This window comes from Drosophila biarmipes, chromosome 3R (genome assembly GCF_025231255.1).
Source record: "Drosophila biarmipes strain raj3 chromosome 3R, RU_DBia_V1.1, whole genome shotgun sequence".
Taxonomy (NCBI): Eukaryota; Metazoa; Arthropoda; class Insecta; order Diptera; family Drosophilidae; genus Drosophila; species Drosophila biarmipes.
The window spans coordinates 5,337,609-5,350,053 of record NC_066616.1 but is presented as its reverse complement, the minus strand read 5'-3'; the positions used below and the strand labels follow the sequence as shown (position 1 = coordinate 5,350,053).

The window sequence follows — 12,445 nt, the reverse complement described above, 5'->3', positions numbered from 1 at the left end:
CCAAAATTAACTTTTATATTAAATGTTAAGATTTGAGGTAAAATTAATATTTCTTTAAATGAGTAGTTATTTAACCCTTAAAATTAATAATAGTCCAAAATATTGCGAGATTAAACTATTAATAAACTAACAAAAATTAAAATAGTAAAATAATAATTCCTAAATTGACTGCAAGACTTGACTTAAGTCAAGAGACCTCTTCGGGGAACATGTTTCAAGTCGATTGAGGAGATATACCGGAAAGGGACTACTTGGCATGTTTTGAGGATTGGAAAACAGGCAACGATATTGATTTAGAGACAAATTTCAAAAAATTAACGGAAGTGCGTACTTTTTTAAAAACACCAGCATATTATACAATCAAACATCTCTATTTTGCCTGCCAAAATCGAGGAAATCCTCATAGATTACCTAATGGTCTGTTTAAATAATTCAAAAGGTGTCTCTTTGTGTTCATACCAGCGTCATGTTATTTTAATGTGTAACACTCGTATCCTACGCTATAGAAATTGGTGGACAGCTTAATGTTTATTTCACTAGCGCCACGCTTTTGCTTGGATCGTGCCAAAAAGGTTCAAATGTGGTGCGATAAATTTCCATATGCTCGTGTCTTGGCTTCAACTCGACGCTGCTGATGGAGGTGTGCTGACCAAAACAGCGTCAGGCGATTATGAAAGCGCCTCCACCTGTCCAGGTGTGCGCCCCCACCTCCGGAATCCCTGTTCAAACTCCTCCGACACCGGTCCACTCGCCTGATAAATTGGCTTAAATTCTGTGAAATTCTGCCAGCGGCGAGAGGCCAGTGCCCGAATTTTCCTGTGATATGCCAATTTTCACACTTTGTTGGCTTCCAGAACACACATGCATTGAAAATTGATGCTTGACCCTCGGAAAGCATTCATTTAGGGTCTAGCGAAATGTACGCATATTATCTCATCCATCATTGTTTTTGGAAATATAATAATTGGCAGCGTGAACGTTGGTGCAAGAATTGGTTTCCATTGGGATAAAATAAGATGTTTCAAAAAACTAAATATTCTTAGTCTTAGATAGAATAATAAAGTATTTTTCTGGCAGTCTCTTAGAAAAGGATGTCTACATTTTTTTTTAAATCATCCTTGTTTTTATAAACAATCAATAAACACCAATATTACAAATAGTTAAGTGTTATGCTTATGATCTATCATTTTTATATAGAAAACCTCTTTAAAAAAAGAAGGATATTTTGTCTCCTGGCTATCTCTTAAGCATTTAAAATAGGAAAAAACATCTCGTCAGAAGCTTTTTAATGTAGCAGTACAATTTCGTCGAAATCAAAAAGGTCGTCCTTAGGTCTTTTTTATCAAATTCCAGCGAAGACCTTCTTGGTGCATTTGAGCGTTATCAAAGCTGAGGCTTGCTTTCATGACAGGGATTTATTTGTGAGTTTTCTCTTTCTGTTTGGGCCACCCATCGATTTGTGTCTGCTGCGAGACATATGCCTCAATGGGCGGCATTCAGGGCAGAAAGTGTCCCTGATCTATTGGCCCTTGGCCCTCATTCATCGGGCAAAGAATGTGGAAAGACTTTCACTCTCCGAGGCCCGGCGACTTTCGCACAAGTGAAAAGAGGAAATTTAAATTTTTAAATTATATGCAGTTAATCAATTTAATCGACTCTTCCAGCCGGGCCTCAAAGGCGACTCGAGTGGAATATTTAATTAGATTTTCTGCAGAGGGTCTGCGCTTGCTGTGGATTAAATTTGTCTAATTAGGACACAATTGCTGTGCCGGCGATGGCTTATACATATTGTATGCCAAGTGAAATTGGCCGAGACTCTGAGAACACCGCCGAGGGGTGGAAATCCTAATTAGGCCTGCTGGCCAGGCATTCAACCGGTGCGGTCTCATCCGCAGGCTGTTTCGGGCCAAAAGCCGTGTGTTAAATCTTTAATCTGGATTTACATGTTGACCTCCGCCCGTGTCTTTATGGAGTGAAATCGATTTTAGCATGTTTCAGGCATTATTTTGCTACTTTATTTTGGTGCTTTGTGTCTCTGTTTACTTAATCTCTTGTTTTCAATAAATAGTTAATAAATATTATAAGTAAAGTCTAATGATTGAGCAGCGCAGGGAATATGAAAAACTGGCCCAAAGTCACAGATTATTCCTAACAATTAACAAATGACTCTGTACTTTTGGGGCCACTTGTTGGCTCCGTCTGCTCTGTTCCACTGGGTTCTCAGGGATTCATCATGGTGGTTTAGGCGTAGGCCTGGTAGGCCAAGGGTTGGGCCAGCATCTGGGGCTGCTCGACCACGGGGACAGGAACAGAGCCGAAGGTGCGACCGTCCCACGGACCATGGGCGGAGATGTGGGCGGTGTGGTGGTGATCATGGGCGATCTAAAGGACACAGAGATAGAGTAAAGAAATCAGCTCTTATGCCAACGCTTATCGTGAGTAATAATAATTCTAAATGCTAGTGTTGGTTGGGTAGTCAGTTTTGTGGTTTGGTTGGGGGCGGGAGAGTGTGGGCGAGGATTCTGGCTCGACTTACCCTGCTGCTGCCGCCCTCTCGACTTCCTATACATACATGCTTTACAAATGACACCTAATTGCAATAGAGCTCGCTTCGAACTTCAAACTTCGAACTCCACGCCCACATCATCCCAACACACAAAACGCTGACTAATTACCACATCCAGCGAATGCCTGGAAGACAATTGGAGATGCGTTTTAATACGGAGGCCGGCTTACCTTTTTGCACAATTGGAAAATGGCCAAACCAACCGAGACAATGAAGGAGAAGAAGCCCAGGGCCAGGGCGTTGAAGGCCTTGATCTTCAGGATGCCAATGGCCATGGGGATCACGGTGATGGCCTTCAGCAGGATGAGCACCAGGATGGGCATGGCCAGCTTGCGGAGACGGTGCTTCTTTCCTGGATTATTTAGATAACGTTTCGGGTTAGTAGGTGCTAACTAGTACGAGTGGCAAAAGGCATGCGGAAAGTGAACCCACCCTTCTTGAAGATGTTGCCCTTCTTACCCCTGGCTTCGACATCGGTGCCCTCATCGCCTTCGTCGCCGTTCAGCTGGAGGTTCAGGCTCAGCTGGTTGTTAACGAGGTTGCGGGCCGAGACGGTGACCTTGGCATCGGCCAAGGGCAAGTCCATGCTGACATCGTGTCCCAGGATGTAGTTCTCAACGGCGTCCATGAATCCATCGGCACTGCTGGCACGGGCTTCGCTGACGGGCGTGGTCTTCTGGCCGTTGGAGCGAACCTCCAGGTTGGAGACCTATATGGATCATGTGATATAGTTTTTAATTTTTAAAAGCTTTATATAGGATCACTCTAATTGACGTGATAAATGAATTCAAGTTTTCTGGACTTGGAAATACTTAAAGTATCTGAGTTCGAAAATTAAGTTTAGCTAAGATTCCGAAAAGAATATAATCTTGAGATATTAAATACTTCTATTCTATTTTTGCAAACTTTTCTCTTTATAGTTCTAAAGCTCACCTGGAAGCTGTCTTTGCTCATCACGTTGTCCACGAACCGCATGGCCCGCTCTTTGATGCAGGCCATCGAGTCTTGGCCACTGGCGCACTTGCTCTGCTCCTCGGCGATGAGCCGCTGCAGCTGGTCGGTGGAGCCACCTGCCGCCTGTCCCGCCGCCACGAGGGCCGCCACACCAACGATCACAAGGAGCAGTTTGGCCATTTTGCTGTTCAGGTTGTTTCTGTGGGTTCGTCGCTCGCCGCTGGTCAACACACAACTCGCCTCTGTGCTGGCACAATTGCGTTTAATAATCGTTTTTCTATTGTCCACGATTTTTATACTCACTGGATCTTTAACTCGTCCGCTGCCGAATGGCCGGCGAAAGAAACGGAGAACGGCCGGAGAAGACTTGAATGAAGCCAACGGCGACAGAGCCGCTCCAAGTTGGCTATTTTCGCCTGTGTGCGTGCCGCGGCGCACCACGTGTCGTATGCTTAATGTGGCTTTATTTCGAGCGCGTGCCAGTCGCATCCGAGAGTTTTCTCTGTGGGTGGATGGCTGCACTCGAAAATATCAAGTGTAATTTTTTTTAAGTATCTTTACTTGGTGTGTATCATTCTCAAAATATTGTATGATAAAGTTAATTTTTGTGATATATTCTTCCACAATTTTTATGCAAAGAAGAACCCTGGTTATTATTCTTGAAATGAAAATTATTCTTTGTTCTTGAAAACCGTTTAAAAACCAATGTTGTAATTTAGAGCTAGGTTCTTAAAATCAAAATGAAACAATGAGATCAGAAAAACTTAAAATGAGTTCATTTCGGTTTCAAGTTGATTTTTGTCCTAAGTCATTAAGTTTTACATTTGAATGTAAATATTATATTTGTCTTCGGAAACCACAAATGAACTGAAGGCTATCGAATTTATAACATAAGGAAAGAAAGATAGTTATTATGTGTTTCGCTAAACGTTGTCTTCGAGTCATTGGCAATTTTACAATTAATATATAGTAATTGCTACAAAAATTTAAATTTTGCATTCATAAATACATGAATATAATGAAAAAATGTTTAAAAACAATAGGATTTATCGACAGAAATAAGTTTAACATTAATTTGACTGAAAACGGTTTCTAACATTTCTTTTAGTGTAGGAATTCCATTCAACAGTCTGCTCTTAGATTATGAGGTGCCACTGACGAAACAGAGGAGGGAGTGGGGTGTACCATTTACTGATTGAATTTGGTCACAGTAAAGTTGCCCCTCACATTTGGTAATTAGCTAGCATCTTTGATGCAATGCCATTTGCCCGAGCAAAAGGAATAGCAGACCTTGTTTATTTTGCCGCCCCAAAGTGAACTTAACGCGCCCTAATGAGTAAGAACAACTAATTTGAGAAACTCCGCTGCAAGCAGAATGTTTCACTTTGTTTGTGAAAAGTTCTGGGCAAAAAGAGAATAGGGCAAATAAAGTTGCGGACAAAGTATGAACTGAAAGTTTGTAATAACAACTGCTCGTTCCTCCCCATTTTCTCTGTTTACTTTCAGGCGTTAAACAGGTGTTTCCCCTGGCCCTTCGCAAACTGAAAATCGATTAGCAGGTCTTTGTAAAGTTTTAATTGGCCATCATGGCAAAAATACCTTTCTGAATTAATAATCATCATAACCACATAGCAGGAGGCTTTCCCAGGGACCTTGTGTGGTTATAAACCGTTTATCGGCCACAAGAAACTAGCAATTAAAGTATTGCAAAACATAATTTTATACGGCCGCCTCACGCCGAGTTGCGCAACTAATTACGGCTCTCAAGCCATAATAATAATTATTAATTGGGGAGGAAGGAAATATGGAAGCAGGTCAATGGTCTTCTGCTGGTCGGTGGCCAAAAAGTGACCACCTATAAGTCAGCGAAATAGAAAGTGTTTTTCCTTAACGAAAGCGAAAGTGACATGTCCACCTCCGCTCCTCCGTTCGATTCAAGTCATCCAAGTCATGCACTGAATTTCGAAATACGCTTGAAATATGAATCTCGTGCATTGATTACGCGTTGTTCGCCATGAAAATTGATTTGATAGTAGCTCCGGTGCTGCTCTGCCATTTTTCGGGTTTCGATTGTGTCGTTCGGTCAAAAGTTTCACCATTTCATTGGCGGACAATTTGCCATTCCGGTCGCATTTCTTTTTCGAGCCAATGAAATTGGAAAAGTTTTTCATATTCCAAATTGTTGCGTAGAAACGATGGACGAGCGATGGCGGCCAAGTGCATGCCGTTAAATATAAATGAAGTGTCGTCGCTTAATGGCGATATTGTTTTTCAATTTCACGTTTTTTTGCCTTCGAGTTTTCTGTATTCTTTTTTGTTGGCGCCACTGCCATTTTGCATTGTTTCACGCCGTCGTCGCCGACATTTTGGCTAGGAGATGTGTGGTTGCGGCAGCTTTCCAACCCACCTGCGCCAGGTGAAGCTCGGTTTTATTGGGTGGCCATTGGCAATTGATATGACCGCACCGCTGGCCATCGATTTTCTACCTGGAATGGACGGAACACCAGCAAGTAAGGAAAGAATGCGATAAATAAAATGTTCCATTTGGCTTTTGGGTTGATTTCGTACCCCGTGGCGAAGAGCAATGAAGTCTCCCGAAAGTATGCTAAAAATATTAAATATTTATATGCTTTTAATGGGATGTGGATTAATTAATTGGAAAATACCTCTTTTATTCTCTCACGAATTGCTAAAAATAACAAAAGGACAATAAAATGTATATTTCCCATGGATATTTGGATAAATAATCAATTTAGAAAGCAGGTGCTGCTCTCACCACTTAATGATTGTGAAGGGGATTTATTTATATTAAATGAATATATTTGTATTTGTAAAATCCATTTTGCATTAAGCTGTTGCCTTGTTTAATTAAGCACAAAACAAATACTGTTCCTGGCGAAGGGTATTTTTAGAATACAGAATACCTCTCTACCTCACATAGAAAATGTGTGCATTCCATTAAAGGGCTTCGCGGTGGTTTCCTTCCATTCGCTGTTTCCACCTCGTGGAAAGTTTGCTGAGTTTAACATGGAAGCTCATTGGCATTTTTATCGGACACTTTGGCAAAAAGTTGCACTCATTACTCTGCGGTATTCAATCTACGGACCTCTCTAAGAGGAAACTCCGCGCATTAGAAAAGTTTTGGGGTTAATTACCCATTTCCCCTGGGCTGGCCACTCCCAAAAAGCCTTCAATTAGACACATCGTTTGCATGCTTTTATTGCAGAAATATTTACACAAAAGGATACCAGAGCTTAGTTCCCACTTAGTACCTTTAAATACGCCTTGGGGGTTTTGGTACTTTTTATGGTTTTTTGCTTTGTACACTTCTCAATAAATAAATAAATAAACAATACGCCGAGAGCCGCGCGTTTCAACTACTTAACTTAGAGCGAAATAAATAAGGTTGCAGTTTGGCCGAATTTCGTAAGGGGTTTTGGTTTTGGTTTTGGTCTCAGGCTCACTTCTGACCCGCGTAGGCCAAGTCCTGGGCATCCTGCGGCTCCTGCGAGGATCGGGCCCAGGCATGGGGATCCCAGGCGGGCGAGGGGTGCTCCAGATGCTCGATGTGCTCCACGGGCAGGTCCACGTGGTGATCGATGTGGTGCTCCAGGTGGTGGTCGATGTGATGCGGAACAATGTGCTCGATGTGATGGGGCACCACGTGCTCGATGTGGTGGGGTACAACGTGCTCAATGTGGTGGGGCACCACATGGTCCACATGGTGGGGATAGTGCACCACCTCGTAGTTGACGATCTTGGGCTTGGCGATCTTGAAAATAACCAAAGCGCCGGACAGCACCAACGACAGCAGACCCAGAGTCATGGCCTTCCAGGTCTTCAGGGCGATGAGTCCCAGAGCCAGGGGAACCAGCACGGTGGTCTTCAGTTTCAGACCCAGCAGGAAGGGTAGGATTGCCTTGCGGATCATGCCACGTCCTGAAAGAGTGTCAAAAATAGGGTTTAGTTTGAGATTAACTATAAAACTATAAAATGTATGTTAAAATAAACATTTTAAAGGAACAGAGGCCAGGATGAAACCGTGCTCAACAATGGTAAAAAAATCTGAAATTCGAACTATGGTGAAACTGTGTAACCAAAACAAAAGATATTTCCTAAGTGGATTATCAATACGTTTTCAGAAACTTTTATAGAATGCATTTCTCTACTATTAATTTCTCTATTATTCCATACGCACCTTCGTTGGCAGCAGCCAGGGGGATGACTCCGCCCTGGGTGAGGGGGTTCGACATGAGGAAATCGGGCACCAGGGAGCGGGCCTCCGAGCTGCGGAAGTACTCCGGGGCCTGGATCCTCAGCGAGTGGCTGGCCAGATAGCTGTCGATGTCGTCGAAGAGACGCTCCTCAGGGTTCAGGGATCGGGACTCGACCTTCTCCGACGTGCGGAGGATGGACAGGCGCTCGGTGATTCGCACCTCCGGCTGCTGGAGAGCCGAGTTGAACCACTGCAGGGCCTTGGGTCGGACGCACGAGACACTCAGGTCCTTGAGGCAGCCGTGGTACATGTCCAGGGCCAGTTGGGTGGCGGTCTGCGGCGCCCGGTGATCCTCGGTGGGCGCCGAGTGGGCGGCGGACAGCGCCGCAAGGGCGACTATCAGACAGGCGGCGGTGCTCTTCATCCTTTCGCTGGTGGTTGTGGTGGTGGTTGTGGTTAGTCCCCAACTCGCTCTCTGGTTCGGTGGTGCGCACGCGTTGGCCACTCAGCGGGTTATGCAAATGTCGCACGGGCACCGCTTGGTTTTTATACGGCGGCACTTTGCTAATTGAATTGCGTATGCCAGGTACGCACTTGGATCTTTCTGCCCACCGCTTTGGGCTCCAGCTTTAGCGATCATTTCGCTTTGTTGTCAAAGTCATGGAAAGCGCAAGTTGACCGCCTGAGTTTCACCTTTGTGCAGGCATGGCCCTAACTGCTTCTGGCTTCTGATTCTGTTCCTAAATGGTGGTCTATTGGGTCAGGCAAGCGTTTTATGGGCACGCTGTTCTCTTTGTCGGAGGAGTTTCCGTGACCATTCCCCGCATAATACCCCTATAATGTGCCGCACTTAATTGAAAGTTATTTGATGGCTTCTTCTGCATCGGCGGCCGGGGACTTCGCTCGTAAAATCAAGTGCCCAGCAATTCGAGGTGCGTGCCTGGAAACCCAATTAGAATACGACTCTCCCAGCGCTCGTTTCTTCGCCAGTCGCCCGGATTGCCGATACCCCCGGTGGGCAGTCAACTGCACCTGCTGACCACTGAAGCAGAAAAAATACATTTCCTCCTCTTTTGGGAAGCAAGTCGCTTTGATTTCCTCTTTTCGTGCTTTATTTCAATTCTAATTTGCTATTCTATTCAATATTCATGGAATCACATTTACCATCAAAGACACTTTTGCAGGAATTATATTTGCTCAATTGTTCATTGCCGCAACTAAGATCTGAGTCTACTGTCAAAATTAATTAAAAGTGTTCCACTGATTTGTATATGCTTGAATAAATGAAGGATTTACAGAATTGAGTCTTTCGCCAAAATTAATTAGCTTACACTTGCTTTAAGTTAAAGGGAACTGAGAATCTGAGCCAGATTGACTTGTAACTGTTAAACTAGACTCATTGGTATAAAATTCTAAAAGACATTTATAGAGTGCAGATAGTTCGGTAAACTTTTCATGGCTTGTCCAAGAAGATTATGTGCTGACCAAAAATCCTGATATGCAAAATACATATTTAATTATAAATAGTAATAAACGTTTATAGTAAATGCTAAAATAAAAACGTGATACAGAAGTAAGAAGGGATCCAAAGCTTATTGCCAAAACTACGTAAATCTTCGTAACACTCTTCTTCAGGCATATTTTTAGTAATATACCTTTACTCAACCCAACCCCATTTTTTAAACATATTTATTAACCTATTTTAGTATTTTATTTTAAACAAGAAAGGAAGTTTAATTCGGCAAGCCGAAGTGTGTATACCCTTGCAGTTTTAAGAAATATTCAATTTCAGTAGCACCATGTGAAATTTTTAATGATTGTTGCTGACTTCAGTGACATTAAAAAAAATGATTTCATTCTTTTCTTAGACCATTTTTTTGACATCTATATGTTAGAGTAGTCCGAATTTTATTAAATTAAATTTTAAATTCTTAAAAAAATAAAAAATAATATTTAAAATATTATAAGATAATATGTCAAAAAGCCCCAAAACTATAATTTGTTTGATATTATTTCCCCACAAATTTTCCGATCGTTCCTATGACAGGTATACGAGGTGTGTTCAAAAAGCAAGGTGACTTTGTATTTTCAAGAAAAACTATTAATTTATTTATCAATATTAATGTTGTCCCCTTTAAAGTAATCCCCCTCAGATACAATACACTTATGCCAACGGTTTTTCCAATCCTCAAAGCACTTCCCATAAACACTTTTCGGTATAGTCTTGAGCTCAGTCTTTATCTCTTCAATCGTTGCAAATCTCCGTCCTTTCATTGGTCTCTTTAGTTTTGGGAACAAGAAAAAGTCACATAGAGCCAAATCCGATGAATATGGTGGCTGAGGCATTATTGTGGTGTTGTTTTTGGCCAAAAAATCTCTCACAAGCAAAGATGAGTGAGCAGGGGCATTATCGTGATGCAAAAGCCATGAATTGTTTTTCCACAATTCGTTCGGACGTTTCTTTCGTATTGCTTCTCGCAAACGGCGCATAACTTCCAGATAATACTGTTTATTGACCGCACGACCATATGGTAAGAACTCTTGATGCACCACGCCATGGTAACCGAAGAATACAGTGATCAAAACTTTGACATTTGATCAAACTTAACGTGCTTTTTTCGGTCTTGGCTCACCTGGGCTCTTCCATTGTGACGATTGGGCTTTGGTTTCGATATCATAACCATATACCCATGATTCGTCACCAGTTATGACCGTTTTGAGTAAATCTGTGTCGTCGTTGAACACATCCAACAGCTCTTGAGCGATGCTCATGCGACGGTTCTTTTGGTCAAAATTCAGCAATTTTGAAACAAACTTCGCTGACACAGGATTCATGCCCAAAACGTTTGAAAAAATTTCATGGCACGAGCCAAGCGATATACCGAAATCTTCACCCACTTCTCTGACAGTGATTCGACTATTTTCCAAAACAATTTTCTTCACTGCTTGAACGCTTTCATCAGTTGCTGACGTGCTTGGGCGTCCAGAGCGAGGCTCGTCATTGGCATCTTTCTAATCTTTCGAAAATATGTTGCCCGCGAAATTTGAAAAGTCACCTTACTTTTTGAACACACCTCGTATGATTTAGTCATCCGATTTTAATAAAATTTAATTTGAAATTCAGAACTACAAGGTCAGTTACAAAGTAAACAGGACCTTTAAAAAAAGACAGTACAAATATTTTTTTCGCCAAAATCAATTTATTTTATTCAAAATATTCTCATTCTGCTTTAATACTTCGTTTTGGTCCAAAAGCATGTTCAACGAGTGTTTTAGCTCGTTGCCCAATATGGCCGCCAGTATGCCGGTGCAATATCGATAAACGATAGCAGATTCTAACGCACCAGTTGAATTATAGATGGCGTCACTAGAGGGCGCTATATGAAAAAAGTCCTGTCTACTTTGGAACTTACCTTGTAATAAAAAAAAATTGTATTTCCAAGCGTAGGAGGTTATCTGTTAAAAAACACCTAAGATCTCATTTTTTCATATTATTTTACCACTAATTTTCCGATCGTTCCTACGGCAGCTATATGATATAGTCGTCCGATATTGATAAAATTTAATTCGAAATTCAAAATCAATTAAAAAATGTTATTTCCAGGTGTAGGAGGTTATATGTTAAAAACACAAAAGATATAATTTTTATACCCCTGCGGAGAGACAGGCCGACAAACGGACACGGCTAGATCGACTCGTCTAGTGACGCTGATCAAAAATATATACACTTTATATATATATATATGCATTGCAAAATTCTGCCTGAAATCATTATACCCTCTGCAAGGGAATACAAATTGAGGTTCCAGATCCGCCACTGCTAATAGGCAAGCTCGAAAAATAAATGGCCTTGAAGTTGTGATCCATTCGCTAAAGAAATATTTTCCATACTCTGTGTATGTAAAATGTACAATTTGTAGTAATCTTAATTAGAACACAGTTTACGTACACTTTGCAATTAAAATACTTCAATGAGCAAACTCAATGAGCAAACTGAAGCGAGAATTTGTTCTTGCTGATTGGGAGAAACAATATGCGAAGCAAATCCTCCAATTCCTGAAGATAGTAGAATGTATAAAAATAGCCTTCCAACAAGCGTCCGTCTCAATGCGTTTTTGTTTTAGCATTTAAGAAGGTCAATGATATCTGGAAAATTATAAAATCGATACTCATATCAATGGAATTAATTAACAGTGTTTGGAGTGCGCAACTTGATTTCTTTTAAAATTGTTCGAGTGGCGGAAATATTTTGGTGGGCCAAAATTAGCCGAGCCCACGGAAATTATAAGGGCGGAGCAGGGGACTTCGTGTCGAAGTACTCGGGCTGCCCTGGCATTTAATGAGCTGCCAATTTGGCAATCGGTGTTTTGATGTCAGTGCAGTTGGCTGGGCCCACGAATCTTAATGTCTTACTTACGCTTCCGCTCTTTGTTGTATTTTTATTTTTTTCTGTTTTCATTTTCTTTTGTTTTTTGCTTGGGCAATAAGGAATTTTTATGCTGGAAGAAAAGTGAAAGCTTTGCCATTTGCGTGTTAATTGCGCCTGGAATTTACATAAATATTAATTTTTGATGAGGTCGTGCTCGTCATAGAGACATCAAAGTCGCCCCAACGCCAATACACTGCCTATTAAATTTATTTATGCAATTAGGTTCCCTTCCATTTCGACTGTTTGCCAGCGACAATTAGACGATATTCCTGCTGGGCCA

General features: G+C 41.7%; 2 protein-coding genes across 3 annotated transcripts; both read right to left on the bottom strand.

Moving 5' to 3' along the window:
- Positions 1 to 1,982: 1,982 nt before the first annotated feature.
- LOC108027068 (uncharacterized) lies at positions 1,983 to 3,794 on the bottom strand. 2 transcript variants are annotated; one of them, XM_017098280.3, is made up of 4 exons: positions 3,500 to 3,794; positions 3,026 to 3,275; positions 2,737 to 2,918; positions 1,983 to 2,382 (listed from the first exon to the last, which is right to left on the bottom strand). In XM_017098280.3, the coding sequence occupies exons 1-4, from the start codon at positions 3,698 to 3,700 to the stop codon at positions 2,242 to 2,244; spliced, it is 774 nt and encodes a 257-aa protein (XP_016953769.1). In that variant the 5' UTR covers positions 3,701 to 3,794; the 3' UTR covers positions 1,983 to 2,241. The 2 variants fall into 2 exon arrangements, with proteins under 2 accessions (XP_016953769.1, XP_016953768.1); XM_017098279.3 differs by having other exon boundaries at positions 2,999 to 3,275; positions 3,500 to 3,793.
- A 2,929-nt stretch (positions 3,795 to 6,723) lies between these two features.
- On the bottom strand, positions 6,724 to 8,241 carry LOC108027087 (uncharacterized). Its single transcript, XM_017098303.2, has 2 exons — positions 7,719 to 8,241; positions 6,724 to 7,459 (listed from the first exon to the last, which is right to left on the bottom strand). The coding sequence occupies exons 1-2, from the start codon at positions 8,158 to 8,160 to the stop codon at positions 6,981 to 6,983; spliced, it is 921 nt and encodes a 306-aa protein (XP_016953792.1). The 5' UTR covers positions 8,161 to 8,241; the 3' UTR covers positions 6,724 to 6,980.
- Between the last annotated feature and the right edge of the window lie 4,204 nt (positions 8,242 to 12,445).

Bases quoted from the DNA above. Each gene is read 5' to 3' on its own strand.
- LOC108027087 (XM_017098303.2), bottom strand. From the start codon at position 8,160: ATGAAGAGCACCGCCGCCTGTCTGATAGTCGCCCTTGCGGCGCTGTCC. The intron at 7,460-7,718 runs GTGCGTATGGAA...ACACTCTTTCAG, and splicing joins CCTGGCTGCTGCCAACGAAG to GACGTGGCATGATCCGCAAG.
- LOC108027068 (XM_017098279.3), bottom strand. From the start codon at position 3,700: ATGGCCAAACTGCTCCTTGTGATCGTTGGTGTGGCGGCCCTCGTGGCG. The intron at 2,919-2,998 runs GTGGGTTCACTT...TAAATAATCCAG, and splicing joins GGGCAACATCTTCAAGAAGG to GAAAGAAGCACCGTCTCCGC. The intron at 2,383-2,736 runs GTAAGCCGGCCT...TGTGTCCTTTAG, and splicing joins TTTTCCAATTGTGCAAAAAG to ATCGCCCATGATCACCACCA.